This window comes from Heterodontus francisci, chromosome 41 (assembly GCF_036365525.1).
Source record: "Heterodontus francisci isolate sHetFra1 chromosome 41, sHetFra1.hap1, whole genome shotgun sequence".
Classification (NCBI taxonomy): Eukaryota; Metazoa; Chordata; class Chondrichthyes; order Heterodontiformes; family Heterodontidae; genus Heterodontus; species Heterodontus francisci.
This window is the reverse complement of record NC_090411.1, coordinates 33,322,868-33,340,515: the sequence shown is the minus strand read 5'-3', so window position 1 is coordinate 33,340,515 and position 17,648 is coordinate 33,322,868. Positions and strand designations below refer to the sequence as shown.

Genomic DNA, 17,648 nt, shown 5'->3' with positions numbered 1-17,648 from the left:
ATTTTTGAAAGGGAATTGGATAAATTAAAAGGGAAAAAAAATCTGCAGGGCTATGGGGAAAGAGTAAAGGGGGACGGGGGAATGGCACTAATCGGATAGCTTTACCAAAGAGCTGGGAGGACGGGCCAGATGAGCCCCTTCTGCACCGTAAGAGTCTATGAAATGATTACTGAACATAGTCTAAATATCTGCCAACACTCAAGCAGTTAAACTGGTTTGTATTTCTGAACAATGATCGATCTTTTCAACACACTTGTAGATTTCAACTCAGTGAAGGTATCATTGGCCAGCCAGATACATCTTTGAAAGTTAAATACACATTTATTGATACAGAGCATCAAGCTACACATTTTCTTTAGAGAAAATTGCTGATTATTACCTGAAGAAACTGGAACATTACAAATGGAATGATAGGTTACACAGCTGTGCGCAGTTCTTAAAGAGTGTCTATAGTTATCCACTACATGCTAAGCATAAGCAACAGTCAGGATTTTGTTTCATCAAGCACTGTTTGTGGGGGGTATTAATTAGGATTGTTTTCTCCCCTTTCCTGGTCTCATGGATGTGTTGCTCTGTAGGCACAACCCAGTATCTCATATATCAGTGCTATCTATGGCTGAGTGAGTAGCAGTCTGACCTCTGAGGCAAAATGTTGTGGGTTGAAGCCCCACTCCAGAGACCTGAGCATGTATATCTACGCCAACGCTCCAATACTGAGGAAGTGCTGCACTGTCGGAGGTGTCGTCTTTTGGATTAAAGATCCTATGGCACTATTTTGAAGAAGAATAGAGGAGTTATCCTCCGTGTCCTGGCCAATATTTATCCCTCGACGAACATCTCTAAAACAAATTATCTAGACATTATCCACGTTGCTTGTTTGTGGGATCTTGTTGTGCACAAATTGTCTGCCGCGTTTCCCACATTACAACACTGACTACACTTCAAAAGTACTTCAATATCTGTAATGCACTTTGGAACATGCTGAGGTTATGAAAGGTGCTATAGAAATGCAGTTCTTTCACCTAAGCGGTCATTGTCTAGTTATGAATTTAGACAGAGGGATGTTCGGGTGACACAGTAGGGCTTATTCCTGTCTTCTCATATTGGTATATATGTACTTTCCGGCAGTGCTATCAATCAGAGGTAATCCAGAGGGACATCAGCCATATTTTTCCCTTCCTGACCTTCAATCATAAGAAAATAAAAAATAGGAGCAGGCGTAGGCCATATAACCGCTCAAATCTGCTCTGTCATTTAATAAGATCTGTCCTAAATGGCCAATTCTTTATCCTGAGACTGTAACCCTTAGTTCTAGTTTCCCCAGCCAGGGAAACAGCCTATCAGCATCTACCCTGCCAAGCCCTTTAAGAATTTTATATTTCAATGAGATTACCTCTGATTCTTCCAAACTCTAGAGAATCTGGAGAATCTCTTCTCCAGCACTATATTTCATCCCAGGAATCATAGTGTAGTAGGGTTTTTTAATAAACATGGAATCTAACTAAAGTCACGCATAGCTTCCTGATACAAACTGCCCCCCAGTTCAAAAAACAATGGCTTTTTAAAATATGTCTTGTTATATCGTCAGTATATTGTAAAGTACTTTATAACCAAAGTCCTACAAACAATGAATGACCAGTCGTATTGGCTGAGGCAGGAATGTTGGCCAGGATGCGGGAACAACTCCCTTCTCTCTGAATCGTGGAATCACTTTTACGTCCACCATGCAAGTAGGCAGGGTCTCAGTTGTAGAGTCATGTGTGTGAAAGACAGCATCTCTGCCAGTGCAGCACTCCCTCAGTACAGCACTGGAGTGTCAGCCAGGACCCTTTGCTTGAGTCAATGGCAGAGTTTGAAACCACAACCTTCTGACTCAGAGAAGTGAGATAGCTACTAACTGAACTAACATGACACCTTAACGGGACTGTGTTAATCCTTTTATTGCCCAATTTTAGAGCCTTCCATTAGAGATGGACAAGTTATAAGTCTTTTAATTTTACGATTAAATCTGAGTCAATAGATATAAGTATGGATATGCAGTAATGTGCTCTAGCCTCTGAGGCAAAAGGTCATAGGTTCAAGGCCATTCTAGGACTGGGGTATTTAATCTAGACTGACACTTCAGTGCAGTATCAAAGTACCACTGCAGGAAGTGCTGTCTTTCAGAAGCAGTGTTAAAATCAAATAATTATGAAGACAGGTTGCACAATGAGACGTGTTTGCCTCTGGGGATAGAAGATTAAAGAGTGATCTCATCGAGGTGTTTAAGATAATTAAAATGGTATATAGAGGAACTATGTCTTCTGGTGTGGGAGCCAGAACGAGGTGGCATAATTTTAAAATTAGAGCTAGCTTGTTCAGGAGATGATGTTAAGAAGCACTTCTTCACACAAAGGGTAGTTGGAAATCTGGAACCATCTCCTCCAGAAAGACTGGGATCAATTGGAATTTTCAAAACAGATTTTTAGGGTATTAACAGTTATGGAACAAAGGCAAGTAGGAGACAGATCAGCTAAGATATAAATGAGTGGGAGAACAGGCTCAAGGCTCTGAATGGCCTCACCTAATTCTTATGCTCCAAGATCCCATTACCCGTTCAAGTGGATATAAAGTAACATGGCACATATTGAAAGAAGAGCAGGGGGAGCTCTCTTGGTGTCCAAGCCAATGTTCATTCCTCAACCAATACCGCCAAAAAGATAATATAACTGGTCAGTCATCTTATTTCTGCTTGTGACGTATACCTTAATTACCATGTATTCCTACAGGAACATCAATGACTAGACTTAAATATTTGATTGACTGTGAAGTGTTTTGAGACATCCTGAGCTCACCAAGGTGCTGTATAAAAATTTGCAGGGCCAAGGGGAAAAGGCAGGGGAGTGAGACTAGGTGAGTTGCTCTTGCAGAGAGCTGGCACAGATACGATGGGCCAAATGTGTGGTAATCATTATACGATTCTATGATATAAAGGCAAGTTCTTTCTGTGTTTGATAGGTCATCGGGGTTTAATCATAGACACTGTGGCGAGTAGCCTCCCTGGAGAGTTACATTCAGTAATGTTCCAGTATGGCTTGCTGTTGAATTGGAATGGGGATTTTAATGCAAATGATTGGTCAGATGGTCTCCGCTAGCAACTGGAACTTTCATTCCGGGGGTAGCTCTGCCTCTGAAACCGTCACAACATATCGTTGACGTATCTCGCAGTGGTTGCCCTCGTGCCCCTTCAGCCTGCACCGCATATCTTGGATAACCAGCCTAAGCCTGGCATTGAAAGTTTTCTGCAGGCATTTGTATATCATGGGCACCGCGCAGGTGCTCAAGTAGGCAAGCAGTTCGCATGCCCCTCTCAGGAAGTGAAGCAGGTTGGCAAACCGTGTGTCGTCCCTTGCCCTAGTGACAAAGTGGGCAGTGCTCACCAAAAGGGTCAAGTAGTAGGGCAACCAGAGGGTAAACTGCACCAAGACCGTGACCAGGAGAAGCCGCTGGACAGAAGGGTCAAGCCTTGAGGATTCTGCAAGCTGAAATGTGCGGCCTTTGCAGGGGCAGAGAATTAGCCGGAAGGCGTAGCTTACTCCAGCGGTGGGGACCACGAGTCCAGTGAAGAACATGATGGCATCACCCAGCTCCTTGGTCTGAAGCTTTGAACAGTCGTTGACTTCCTCAGAAATCTTGCTGCAGACGTAAAAGAGGAGGGAGGAGAAGCTAGCCAGGGCGGCCCCACCCCATACAAAACTGCAGACGTGCTTCGTGTTGTAAACACTTGACATATAGGTGTGAGGCAAAGCTTGCTCAATGAAGCAGTCCAGGCTGAGCAAAGTGGCGGAGTAGATGCTCACCAAGGCTGCCATGTTGAACAAGATGAAGGAGGCCATGCAGAGCTCCCGGCCAAAAGTCCACACTGGCCACAGGAGGTGATCAGGACCCAGAAGCTGCAGAAAAGCCACTATGTTAAGGATCAAGCCAGCCAAAGCCATATTGGTGAAGTAGACATCTGGCATGTTGATGGACAACTTATGGCGAAAGTTGACGACAAGAACCAAAATGTTGAAGGTAAGGCCTAGGGGGAAACAGACAACGAGGTAGGCCATCGAGGCAACAGACAGGATCAGGCTGACATTATGGCAAAAGCCATCTCTGCAGAGTGTACTGTTGGGTCCAAAGTCCCCTTGAATGCAGCTCCACATTGCGATGAGTTTCTAGGCCAACAGAGGCTGGAATGGTCAGCAAGGCAAGATTCGGGACTTCATGAGGAGATATTTATATTGTTGAAGGATGTGTCAGGAGTAGAGTGGAAATCAGTTGCCATCTTTTTCTGCATGTCTGTAAGTAAGATTAAAAAAGACATGTTAGAACTATAACTTGCTCATCTTATTATTTTGTCATCCAATATCAAGCTACTGCTCCTAGGAGATGTTAAAGAGGTCCAAAGGTACACAAGCCCTTGATTATTCCTTCTCCGTAACACAGCTTCTCACCTCTATAGCAGACCTCTTTCTGATGGCCTGAATGAGATTATTAACTACAAAATATTACAACCTAACGGCACAGAAAGAGCCCATTCAGCCCAACAGGTCTATGCCAGTGTTTGTGTTTCATATGAGCTTCCTCCCACTCTTCTACATCTAACCCCATCACTACATCCTTCTATTCCTTTCTACCTCATGTGTTTAACTAGCTTCCCCTTAAACTCATCTATGCTAGTCACCTCAACTACTCCATGTGGTAGCAAGCGCCACATTTGAACCACTCTGGGTAAAAAAGTTTCTCCTAATTGAATTTTTGGAGTTATTAGTGACTATATTATATTTATTGCCCCTAGTTCCCCGCAAGGGGAAACATCTCTATGTCTGCTCTACATTTATATATATATTATATTAATCTATATTAATGACTTGGATGCAGGGATAGAAAGTACTATAGCCAAATTTGCAGATGACACTAAAATAGGAGGGATAGTAAGTTGCAATAAAGAAATAAGAAATTTACAAATGGATATGGATAGGTTAGGTGAATGGGCCAAAATTTGGCAGATGGAGTTTAACGTGGATAAGTGTGAGGTTATCCATTTTGGTCAGAAGAATAGAAAGGCAAATTATTATCTAAATGGAGAGAAACTTCAGAATGCTTCAGTGCAGAGGGATCTGGGTGCATGAATCGTAGAAAACTAGTATGCAGGTGCAGCAGGTAATAAAGAAGGCAAATGGAATTTTGGCATTTATTGCTAAAGGAATAGAGTATAAAAGTAGGGAAGTGTTGCTGCAACTGTACAAGGCATTAGTGGGACCGCATTTGGAGTATTGCGTACAGTTTTGGTCCCCTTACTTGAGGAGGGATGTAGTTGCATTGGAGGCAGTTCAGAGGAGGTTCACTAGATTGATTCCAGAGATGAGGGGTTTGTCTTATGAAGAGAGATTGAGCATTTTAGTTCTTTACTGTCTAGAGTTTAGAAGAATGAGAGGAGATCTAATTGAGGTATATAAGATGATTAAAGGGATTGACAAAGTAGACATAGAGAGGATGTTTCCTCTGGTGGGGCAATCTAGAATGAGAGGTAATAGTTTTAGGATAAGGGGTAGCAGATTTAAAACAGAGATGAGGAGAAATTACTTCTCTCAAAGGGTCCTGAATCTGTGGAATTCACTACCCCAGAGTGCAGTGGGTGCCAGGACATTGAGTAAATTTAAGGAGGAGATCGACAGATTTTTAAATAGTAATGGGTTGAAGGGTTATGGGGAAAGGGCAGGAAAGTGGAGTTGAGGCTGAGATGAGATCAGCCATGATCGTATTGAATGGCGGAGCAGGCTCGAGGGGCTGAATTGCCTACTCCTGCTCTTAGTTCTTATGCTCTATCAACCCCCTTCAGAATCTCAAAGACCTTTAATAGGTCTTCTCTTTTCTAGAGAAAAGGGCCGCAGCCTGTTCAATCTTTCTTAATAGTTATAGCCTCTTAGTTCTGGTATCATCCTTGTAAATCTCATTTGCACCTTATCTCATGCCTCTGTAACTAGCCAATTATAGTAGGATAGTCAAAAGTGGCTTCAACAGAGCACTGGCAAACTAATCCATTGACAACAAGGAGGTGCCATTACCAGCTCCTCTAGAAATGTTTGAAAAAGTGGATCTTCACAAAGATATTTTCAATATCATTTTCTTCTTCTCCCCCTTACTCCTGAAGCCCAGATTCTTTAGGGGCTTAGAAAGTTAAATTATGAGGACGGATTGCATTAACTTGGCTTCTATTCAATTAGGGGTGATCTAATCAAGGTGTTTAAAATGATAAAAGAATTTAATAAGGTAGATATGGAGAAAGTATTTCCCCTGGTGGGGTATCCAGAACAAGGGGCTATAAGCTTAAGACTAGAGCCAGGCCATTCAGGGGTGATGTCAGGAAGCTCTTTGTACAAAGGGGGATAAAAATCTGGAACTCTCCCAAAATCTGTGGATGCTGGGGGTTTAATTGAAGCTTTTTTGTTGGGTAAGGGGTATCGAGGGATATGGAGCTAAGGCAGGAAAGTGGAGTTGAGGTGCCGATCAACTGTGATTTTGGATGAATCCTTCTAACATTTTAATCAAATTGCCCACAATCCCTTATCCTCAAGGGAACACAAGAGGTTTGTGTGACCTAGTCTCATAATTTAACCCTTTTAGCGCTGGTATCATTCTGGTGAATCTGCACTGGATGACTTCCGGGGCCAATATACCCTTCCTGAGGGGCGGTGCCCAAAGCTCAACACAGAGCTCAGGGGATTAAATGGGGTAGAGTCTAGGACAAGGTAGATTTTACAGGGTGTGTAGAGGCAGGAGGCTCCAGAGCTCCTAGATTGTCTGTTTTTAATACTGGGCTGAAGTGGCCCAACAATGAGTTTTAATGCAATGTACACCATTAACTTGAACTGTTTGTAAAGCATCACTTCACAAAACGGGCTGACCTCAGTCGGTATGGATGCATGACTCTCTTCCTCCTCACTGGTGTGAATCCCAGGTTGTTTGCCACATCCCAAAACAAGTTGGTCGTATTCCTGGAGGTTTCATCACATAACCTCCCACTGCCCCGCCCCCACTCTCCCACCATTGGCCGACCCAACACGCCCATCCTCGTGGCGCCCCTCCATCCCATGGCCAATCGGAAAGCGAATGGACTCGTCATGACTCAATTGAATGATTCTTGACTGTTGGTCAAATAGTCCTTTGTTTCTCCCGACCTCGTGTAATTTTATAACTGGAGTATTGGCAACACAAGTGTTCATCGTCACAAATTTAAAAACAAGAAATGCTGGAAATACTCAGCAGGTCTGGCAGCATCTGTGGAGAGAGAAACAGAGTTAACATTTCAGATCAGTGACCCTTCATCAGAACTGACAAATATTAGAAATGTAACAGGTTTTAAGCAAATAAAGCAGGGGTGGGGCAAGAGATAACCAAGTGAGAACAAGGGGAACCGTGTCACGGTTCTGGGAGGGAGGGGAAGGGGTGAGGGTAGATGTTCGGGAAATGGGCCGGACACAGTTGAGGGCCCTGTCAACCACAGTGGGGGGGGGAATCCTCAGTTGAGGAAAAAGGAAGACATATCATAAGTGCTGTCATGGAAGGTTGCATCCAATGGAATGGAGAATGGAATGGAGACAGGGTGTGAAGTGTAGACAAGGTAGCTGTGGGAGTCGGTGGGCTTATAATGAATATTAGTAGACAGCCTATCCCCAGAGATGGAGATAGAGAAGTCGAGGAAGGAAAGGGAAGTGTCGGAGATGGACCATGTAAAGGTGAGAGATGGGTCACAATTGGAAGCAAAGTTGATAAGGTTTTACAGTTCGGGGCGGGAGCAGGAAACGGCACCGATACAGTCATCAATGTGCCGGAAAGAGAGTTGGGGGAGGGGGCCTGAGTAGGACTGGAACAAGGAATGTTCGACATATCCCACAAAAAGACAGGCATAACTAGGACCCATGCGGGTACCCATAGCAACGCCTTTTACTTGAAGGAAGTGAGTGGAGTTGAAGGAGAAGTTGTTCAATGTGAGAACAAGTTCAGCCAGGCGGAGGAGGGTGGTGGTGGATGGGGACTGGTTAGGCCTCTGTTCAAGGACGAAGCGGAGAGCCCTCAAACCATCCTGGTGGTTGATGACGGTGTAGATGATATTAAATGATGGTGTGCCCATATCTCCTGAACATACAAATCCAGAGGGAAAACTATGACGCACATCACAGCAATGTACTGTGAGTGTTATGGACATAAGTAAGATACACAATTCCGTGGCATCTCTTGAGACTAATGTATTCTAAGGGGAACTATTTTATCATTATTGCAATTGGTGTCATCTTTTCCTGTTTTTTTTAACAGTCGCACATCAAGCACTTTGAAAATAAATATTAAATTGGGAGATTACAACATCACTATCAGCAACTGTAACCCTTTCACACCCGCAATGCAGGTTCCTTGACACTGGGACTGACACCTGTCACTCAGGACTGCACGTCACAGACCTACCTCTCACTGACCATCACCTGCTCAGTCACTGCTGTTCCTTGACCTTCCCTCAGCTTAATGTGTCAGGATAAAACCCTCTCTAACTCTCAAATGTCTCTATTGTTACTTCAGTATAACCCCTTCCCCCCAACACCATGGGATAGTCATGATGTCAGTACACTAGCCCTTGTGCGTGGAACAGCGTGCATTTGAGTTTATTGTCAGCCAACGGAGTGAAGACAGATTAATGGACATCAACCTGGAGCTCAGCTGTGATGCCCCTCATGGCCAAATGGCCCATTGACACTCACTGCCAAGGATCATACATTGCTAATAGCCACTTGAGACCTAGGGAACTGTATCCAGGTGAGGAGTCAGTACCAACAGGAGAGGAGGAATGGAAATTGGAGAAAAAGAAATTTGCATCCACTTGATCTAAATATTTGCTTAAATGAGGATGTGGAGTGTGCGTTGCTCATCTTGTGAATTGTCAGGAGTTGTTTCATAATTCTATGGTAACAGGCACATTTTGTGATCTCCAGTACTGTTAGTTTCACAGGAACTTCTCTGAAAAGCACAAGACAACAATCGACGTGTGGATAACTATACGGACATAGGAACAAAAGGAGGCCATTTGGCCCCTCAAGCCTGCTCTGCCCATTCATTGTGATCATGGCTGATCTGTGACCTCTGACCTAACTCCAATTTGTCCTCATAGTGGGGCCTCTTATGGTCTCAAGGGACTAGATTGGCAAAAGGAGGAGTTGTGAACCCTCCCACCCCTGGGGCGAGTTTGCAGGAAGTCAGGTATCTAAGGCAAAAACCAAGAAGTTTCTGTGGAGGGGGAGGGAAGTGAAAGAGAGATAGCAGGGCAGATGCTGATTTATATTTATATTCCTAGTTATTGTTAAATTATATATTCTATATTTTCAAAAAAACATGCTTGAAGTTTCAACACCAATTTAATCGCACCACCTCTTACTCTAACTCAATCAGATAGAATTACATGGGGAGTCTAGAGCACAAAAACAGGCCATTTGGTCCACCTGGTCTATGTTGTGGAACCACCTTAAGAGGCTGTGAGTGAAAGTCACTGGAGGAAGTGATGTCGCATCACACATGACCAGAGAGTTGTGGGTGTAGCCCGACAGAGTGAGATGTGTGTTGGTGTGACTCCTGCAGTAGCTGTGTATATATCTGTTCTAGTTTAATTTATAATAAAAACTCACGTATTCTCTGTATATTACTTGGAGTCCTGTGAGTCTTACAATAGGTCACATACCAAAGTAACAAGTAATATTACAGTCTATGCCAGGGTGTATACTCTACATGATCCTCCTCCCATTTTAATTGCTGCTTCTAATCCTGGTCCACGAACCCCCCCCTCCCCACCCCCCCACCCCCCCCCCCCCCCCCCCCCACATGTCCCTTTATTCTTTTCTCCCTCAGGTATGCATCGAGTCTCCTCTTAATTGCTTCAACGGTCCCATCTTCAACCACTCCAGCTTCTCACCACTTCTCTGTGCAAAGAAATTCCACCTTAATTATTTATTTGTTCTATTGACAGTTATTTTATATTCATGGCACCATGCCCAGGACTCACCAACAAGTTCTTTTTAATTCATTCGTGGGATGTGGGCATCATTGGCAAGGCTGGCATTTTATTGCCCATCCCTCATTGGGAGGGTCTATTTCTTGACCAAGAGGCTCTCAGAACAGTTTTCACTGAATAAAAGACAACATGATCCTGCTGACCAACATCTGGCAGTGCCTCAATTTTAAAATTCTCATCCTTGTGCTCAAATCCCCCCCCATGGCCTCACCCCCTCCCTGTCTCTGTAAACTCCTCCAGCCCCACAACTCTCCGAGATCTCTGCGCTCCTCCAATTCTGGCCTTTTCACCATCCCCAGTTTTCATCGCTACTCCATTGGTGGCTGCACCTTCAGCTGCCTAGACTCTAAGCTCTGGAATTTCTTCCCTAAACCTCTCCACTTCTCTCTCCTCCCTTAAGGCGTTCCTTAAAACCTACCTCTTTGACCAAGCTTTTGGTCACCTGTCCTAATATCCCCTTATGTGGCTCAGTGTCAGACTTTGCCTCCTTCGACAGTACCTTCCAAACCTGCGACCTTTACCACCTAGAAGGAAAAGGGCAGCAGACACATGGGAACACCACCACCTGCAGGTTCCCCTCTAAGTCACACACCATCCCGTTCCTTCACTGTAGCTGGGTCTAAATCCTAGAACTCCCTTCCTAACACCGCTGAGGATGTACCGACACCACATGGACTGTAACAGTTCCAGAAGGCGGCTCACACCACCTTCTCAAGGGCAATTAGGGATGGGCAATAAATGCTGGACCTTGCCAGTGATGCCCACGTCCCATGGAAGAATAAAAAAAAACCTGTGAAATTACTTGGGGATGTTTTACTCTGTCATAGGCACTATCTAAATGCAAGTTGCTGTTGTATCTAACCCATGCATACCAGCTCTGAGAGAGTTTGATGAGACCCTGAATCCAATCTGTTTGATATCTGATCTAAGAGCGCCTGAAATTGACAATGAACAGCTAAAAGCTCACCTGGTATGATGAGCACAAAATAAAACTTGGCTAAATAACTTGTACCGAGCGCTATAATCTGCTGACTGGGAATGGATTCCAGGGGAACGTTATTCTCACTTCACACAAGATACTTTTTTTTCTTTTCTCAATCATGTTGGCAAAAGCAGAGCCACTGGAGCCAGAAGAACAAAAGAATGAATCGACTACTTACATAACTGCCTTGTAAAATGGATCAATTGCAAGAGAACAGTTACTGCTTTTTTTTTTGCTTGTTGGCACAGGAGATGTTGTTCCAAACCCTTGACTCTTTTAATGGTACATTTTGGATTTCTACTCACATCCTCAATCAGTGAAGGCCTCCGAGTTACCCGCCCATTCACATGCTCCCAGACAAAGGAAACTTGCTGTATTTTGATCCTGTTCCAGCAGCACCTCGACCCAATCGCCTCAGTAAATGTGAAACCAGACCACAAACTGTGTTCCAAGACCAATAAATAGAGGCTTCCTCACACAAGTTTCAGGAAGACCCATTTCACGATGTAATCAACACCAGTCAAGGCCCTGCTTTGTAATTTTTTTAATTCTTTTTCAGGAAGAATAAGAATATCTGTGTTTATTAAAGTGAGAGGTATCAATGCTGAGAAATGCAACCTATTTGAATATGATGCAACCAATGTCAGATTTGAACGGGATCCCATAATTTAACTGGGACACTAGATGATGATAGACTTGTAACAATGCAACGTTCTACACATCCACAGGTATCTGTCACTTTCTGAAATAACCACCCCTGTACATCCATTGAACTGCCTCTAAATCTCATTCTCCTCCAGTACTTCAAATCTCTGAGACTCGTCCCCTCCCTCAGTTTTCTGGGCATCACCCAACACTCACTCCTTATTTCTCTTCCCTTCCTAGACTTGCTGGTGTCCGTAGCTGTTCATTCACCAAGCAGTTGATGTACAAACAAAAATACTACTGCTATTGAGCCATGAGCTGTGCCCTCGCACTGACACCAGCAGTGGAGGAGTATTGAGTTCCATGAGTATTTCATTTCAGTCTGCATCTATCCCCATAACCTGCAGATTGTGATAGATAACACAGTTCGACACCAATCAGGACAAAGCAGCCCACTTGATTGGCACCCCATCCACCATCTTCAACATTCACTTCCTCCACTACCGACGCACAGTGGCAGCAGTGTGTACCATCCACAAGATGCACTGCAGCAACTCACCAAGGCTCCTTCAACAGCACCTTCCAAACTCGCAACCCCTACCATCTAGAAAGACAAGGAAAGCAGGCACATGGGAACATGACCAACTGCCAGTTCCCCTCCACCATCCTGACTTGGAAATATATCACTGTTCCTTCACTGTCGCTGGGTCAAAATCCTGGAACTCCCTTCCTAACAGCACTGTGGGTGTACCTACACCTCATGGACTGCAGCAGTTTAAGAAGGCAGCTCACCACCATCTTCTCAAGGAACAATTAGGGTTGGGCAACAAATACTGGCCTCGCCAGTGATGCCCATACTCCAAGAATGAATAAAGGCTGCTAACTTGTACAATATGAGGCGCACAGTTAAAAGGAGCACTGTTAACTTACAGGGAGAAAACTCAGTAGTAATAAGACAGGAATTTAAAAACAAGCATGCTGTATGTTACAGTGGCTCCTGAACATTGCAGATTCTGTTCTTGCAGTTGTATGATGCTGTGTAAGAAGGATAAATCATGCCCTTAATGGTGTCAGTCAGTTCTTGTTCAATGTAAACTGTATGTGCTCCACAGCATAGGGACTGAGAGCTGAGAGCAAGGCAGGCCATGCGTGTGATGGAAGAATTGTATTTGATACTTACGATGTATTTTGTGCACGAGTCTTGGCTGCTCTATATACAGCTTCTGTATCACATGGGGAGAATAATACATGGTGCACACTCCAGCTGTGCTTTTATGTGCCTACTGCCTTTTTCTCCATAATTAACCTGTGCTGTACCTGTCTTGGGAATGTTCAGTATTGACAATGATTGATGAAAGCATTGAAATTGTTCTGCTGCCTATAAATAGTGTCTTTCACCTTGACGAGCCAGTTAAAAATAAAATGATTTTTTTGTCCACTGGGACTGAGGCTTGAGCTAACTGAAACTAGTCATTTTGTTGTCACACTGCAAGCAACCAACATTCAGTTTTCTGTTCTCATTGTGCTTTGCAGAGAATCCTCAGATTTAATTTTTGAGATTTAATTGTTCCTTCCTCATCCACAGACAAATAAATGCAGCTGTTTGATCGATGCCCAGCCACACTCCCAGTGCAGCCATACGCAAATTGGTCACAATGAATTAGCATCTGAACGAATGACAGTGATCGATGTGACACGCCACGATCTCTCACATCTACAGCCTGCAATCAGCGGCAAGAAGAGTGAAGAGGCTGGGACCGAGCTGCAACACAGATGCACAAAACTGGGGTGTGCATCACCATTCGTCAACAGACATTGCAAACAGTGGTAGGAACATCCCGGGAAAATACACAATCAACATAGACATGGGAGTGAGCTACAGGGACTAACAGACATGGAAGTGAGGTACTTTTGAGCCTGAGGGGCAGGACCAGCAGAGATTTAACTGCCACCTCTGTCCTCATCTGGCCATGGATGAGGAGAAAGAAATCAAAATAAAGGTGCAAAAGAATAAAATAGAGAACAATTCTCCCTGCCTTGAATGATACAAATTCACAACAAAATTCCAATGAATTATTATTTTTGGATTCTGCAACCTAAAGATTAATTTTCTAGACACAGGAATTTCACTCCGGTCAGCAATAATCGAGTCAGATGAGGGAGTTAATGTTAGCCGCAGATGAGTGGCTGACACTCTGCAGCCTCACTAACCAGGCCCTGCCTTCCAGGAAGTGATGTGAATTTGTGAAGTAAGGACATTTGATTTTCCAGAAGCATTGTGTACATAGTCTGTCAATGTGCGGATATCCAGTAATTCATCGCGGGAAGTCCTAGGAAGAGATAGAACACCCATTGCTCAGGAATGTAGTTGGAATTCATTATCAAAAAACAAGAATTCCAGGCACAAACATTGACAACTGTTTTTGAAGCTTCTATATGTGTGTTTTCTCCCCCCCCCCCCCCACCCCCACACACTCTCTCCTTTTATTTGTAGAAAGGTTAACAAAACCAATTTTGCTTTCCTTGGAATTGAGAAGATTTTGAGGTAGGTGAGAAAATTGAGGTTTTCAAAGACTTCGAGGGCGATCCCTGCAACTCATCCAGGTAAATTCTTCAACAGAGTGAAGGATCGAAGTCCCAGCGAACACAAGTTATGAACTGAGGAGTTGGGAGTGATAAGTAAAGATCTTTCTAACTGGAAGGGTAACAGAGTCTTTGAAGGGTGTTTCTGGGGAGAGTGCTGAGGTAGATACGAAAAGGGTAGTTGTGTTTCATGCAGAGGGAGAAGGGTTTGAGCGATAGGGTGAAGAGACAGATAGGGTAAACTTTGAGAAAAGGAAGGGCTCCTTTGACGTAATAACCTTTTCCTGTTCCTAAAAACTGTTGTGCTTCCTCTGTATTTGATGCTTCATTCTATTGAGGACCATTTCCCCAGCCCCCTTTCTCCCCTGTGCTCAGTCAGGGTGGGGATAGCTCAGGTCCCCAGCTTTTAGGTATCTACCAGTAGACCAAGCAGATGTACTTTAGTGGTAGTCTCTAATTACCTCAGTCCACAACTGACTTCAGATGACCAATCGGAGACCGCCGGTCTTCCTGGCATGGGGCTCACCACAACAAGCAAAGTCTTTACCGAGGGAGTTTTTGGGAAAGAGGTAATTTTATAATTGTTTTTAGGGGTCCTTGTATCTGAAAGACCCCAATGACGGCAGTAAAAGACAATTCAACATGCTGCAACAGCTAATCCCTCTAACTTTCAAAGTTCAATGTAAGGTGTCAGCTGGGGCTCAGTGTGTAACACTCTTGCCTCTGAGTCATAAATTTGTGGGTTCAAGTAGGGAGTTGGGACACAAAAATCTAGGCTGACGCTCCCAGTACTGAGGGAGTGCTGCACTGTAGGAGGTGCTGCCTTTCTGAGGAGCTGCTAAACTGAGGCCCTGTCTGGCCTCTCAGGTGGATGTAAATGATCCCATGGCCACTCTTTTGAAGAAGAGCAGGGGAGTTCTCCCCAACGTCCTCACCAATATTTATCCCTCAACCAACATCATTACAAAAACAGAATATCGGACCATTATTTCATCGTTATTTGTGGGAGCTTGCTGTGCACAAATTGGCTTCTGCGTTTCCTACAACAGTGGCTACAAAAGTTTTAAAGAACTTTGAGACATCCTGCGGTTGTGAAAGGCGCTATAGAAATGCAAGTCTTTCTTTCAACACACAGTTTTCAGTCAGGGATGAAGGCATGGGATGAGCAAATGGAATAAACTGTTAGATGTACCTGACTCACTAAGGATTAAGGGTTGGCTCCTGACTCACTGACTTCCTATAATTTGGCATTTGAATAATTTAAACCTCTGCCCTCTAGGACTGCTCAATTTGCTAAAGGATTAGTAAAAATCTAATTTGTTCACAGACTGATCCTGTGCATCTGAGCATTTCACACATGGAAGCTGTTCTGACAGCAGCAACAATGAGGCAGGTTCCTCCCCGGTGTTCCTCAAAGCTGGTGAGAGAAAAACTTTCTGCCTTCTCACTCTGACCCGTGCATGAGGCTCCCCTCCCAAAAGAAGCCCGGGCGCCCAATCATTGTGTCCAAACCCAGTGGCTGAGGGTTATCCAGCTATTCTACTGTGTGGGGCATCGCAGCCCTGCCCTCGCCCCGCAGAGAGTTTTGTTTTAAAACAGGTTCCGAATTCACAACAGTTAGCATCAGACAGGTGGAAATTCATTTCCGTTTCGACAAGTAACACGGGGTGTAAAATACAAAATAATAATTTATTGTGATTATTAATATTATTTCCATGCAATTTTAATGTCAATATATAGCAAAAGAGAGGCAAAAAAAACTCGGTGCACCGTACCTTTTATTTTCTCAGTCCCTCCGCAGTGTTCATCTGTGGAATCAAAAGCCTGTGATAAACTCCCAGCTGTTTTGTGCATGTCTTTTTTTAAATGAAGTTCTGTTTTTCACATTGGCCGTTTGCTCAGGAGGAAGGAGAGCTTTGGCATGTTCTTGAGATCCTGACATAGATTCCCAGCCCAGGAGCCGGTGGCCTTGCTTCCAAAGCCATTCAGCAGCTACTGACTGTTGTTTGCCACCCTCCCCTCTCCCCTTCAGAGGGTTCCTGCGTCCCACCCCCCCCTCAACTCCCCCCCCCCCTCCCCCCGGCTACAAAGGCCTATCTGACAGCAGAGGCGTATTTACCTAAGGAGGCTGCAGGAGGTGACAGCACAGTTCCTGCAGCAGGCTGATCCTGTGACATCTGCAGTCCTGATCTTTTTGGCACAGGCAGCTTAAACTGGGAATGAGTAAATGATCTCTCTGCTTCACTGACGAGCTGGTTACAGCTAACCCCTTAGTGACAAACACAGATATTACTGGCGAGTGCCAACTAGCTGCTTGACACCAATGTAATGTATCTAAGATGAATTAACAATTTTGCAGCTTACACCTAATGCCAGGCTTTTTTTTCCCTCGTACACTCAGAGAATCATAGAGCATAATGAAGTTCCATTCGGCCACTGTGCCTGTGCTAGCTCTTTGAAAGAGCTATCCAATTAGTCTCACTCCCACCTGCTCCTTCCCCAAGGCACTGCAAATGTTTTCATTCTCCAGTATTTCTCCAATTCCCCTTTGAAAGTCGCTACTGAACCTGCTTCCACCGCCCTTTCAGGCAGCGCGTTCCAGATCACAACAACTCACTGTGTAATGCATTGTCTCTTCATTTCCCTACCTGGTTCTTTTGCCAGTTATCTTAAATCTGGGTCCTCTGCAACACTCCTGTCAATGGAAACAGTCTCTCTTCATTTACTGTAACAAAACCCTTCCTGATTTTGATCCTGATTTTAACAAATCTCCCTGTATACTTTCCCTGCTCAAAGGAAAATTATTAAGAATCATGCAGTTCCATCTCTTACTATTCCAAAGGCACAGACTCTTGCCAGGGCAGTGGAAGGGGGTTTGTTACAGTGCCAAAGATATCGACTGCCCTTGGGAGCAATGCCCATGTGCCCAGTCTTCATGCCTGGAGCAAGAGAGAGTAGTGGCTCGTTATTTGACCTTGGTGTGCATCACAGCTGCACCCGGTCCCTGTCCTCACTGAACAACAACAAAAAACCTGTACTTGTGTAGCAACATAATTGTTTTAATATCTCAGTATTTTTTCTCTTGGGTTTGCTCACAGAGTCCTGGAGATTACTCTGTAAAACTATGGAAGTATTCGATAGAGTACTAGGGGGACACCATAGCCATCAATATAAGACAGTCACTAATAAATCAAATAGGGAATTCAGCAGAAACTTCTTTACCCAGAGAGTGGTGAGACTGTGGAACTTGTTACTACAGGGAATGGTTGAGGTGAATAGTATCGATGGATTTAAAGGGAAGCTGGATAAACACATGAGGGAGAAAGGAATAGAAGGATATGGTGATAGGGTGAGATGAAG

General features: G+C 44.2%; 2 protein-coding genes across 4 annotated transcripts in view; one reads left to right on the top strand and one right to left on the bottom strand.

Annotated features, from left to right (window-relative positions):
- The window catches only part of pdap1a (pdgfa associated protein 1a), a 34,184-nt gene extending 20,511 nt beyond the window's left edge, over positions 1–13,673 (top strand). The window contains exon 6 of the mRNA XM_068019777.1: positions 13,291–13,673. Coding sequence (XP_067875878.1) covers positions 13,291–13,298 — 8 coding nt within the window. The 3' untranslated portion in view covers positions 13,299–13,673. The remainder of the gene's footprint in view (positions 1–13,290) is intronic.
- LOC137353460 (probable G-protein coupled receptor 146) lies at positions 302–16,573 on the bottom strand. Of its 3 annotated transcripts, XM_068019769.1 has the most exons (3): positions 16,064–16,337; positions 6,933–7,305; positions 302–4,323 (listed from the first exon to the last, which is right to left on the bottom strand). In XM_068019769.1, the coding sequence occupies exon 3, from the start codon at positions 4,185–4,187 to the stop codon at positions 3,147–3,149; it is 1,041 nt and encodes a 346-aa protein (XP_067875870.1). In that variant the 5' UTR covers positions 4,188–4,323; positions 6,933–7,305; positions 16,064–16,337; the 3' UTR covers positions 302–3,146. The 3 variants fall into 3 exon arrangements, with proteins under 3 accessions (XP_067875870.1, XP_067875871.1, XP_067875869.1); XM_068019770.1 differs by lacking the exons at positions 6,933–7,305; positions 16,064–16,337 and adding an exon at positions 16,408–16,573; XM_068019768.1 differs by lacking the exon at positions 6,933–7,305.
- Between the last annotated feature and the right edge of the window lie 1,075 nt (positions 16,574–17,648).

What these genes read in the sequence shown, in the direction of transcription:
- LOC137353460 (XM_068019770.1), bottom strand. Translation starts at nt 4,187, where the DNA reads ATGTGGAGCTGCATTCAAGGGGACTTTGGACCCAACAGTACACTCTGC.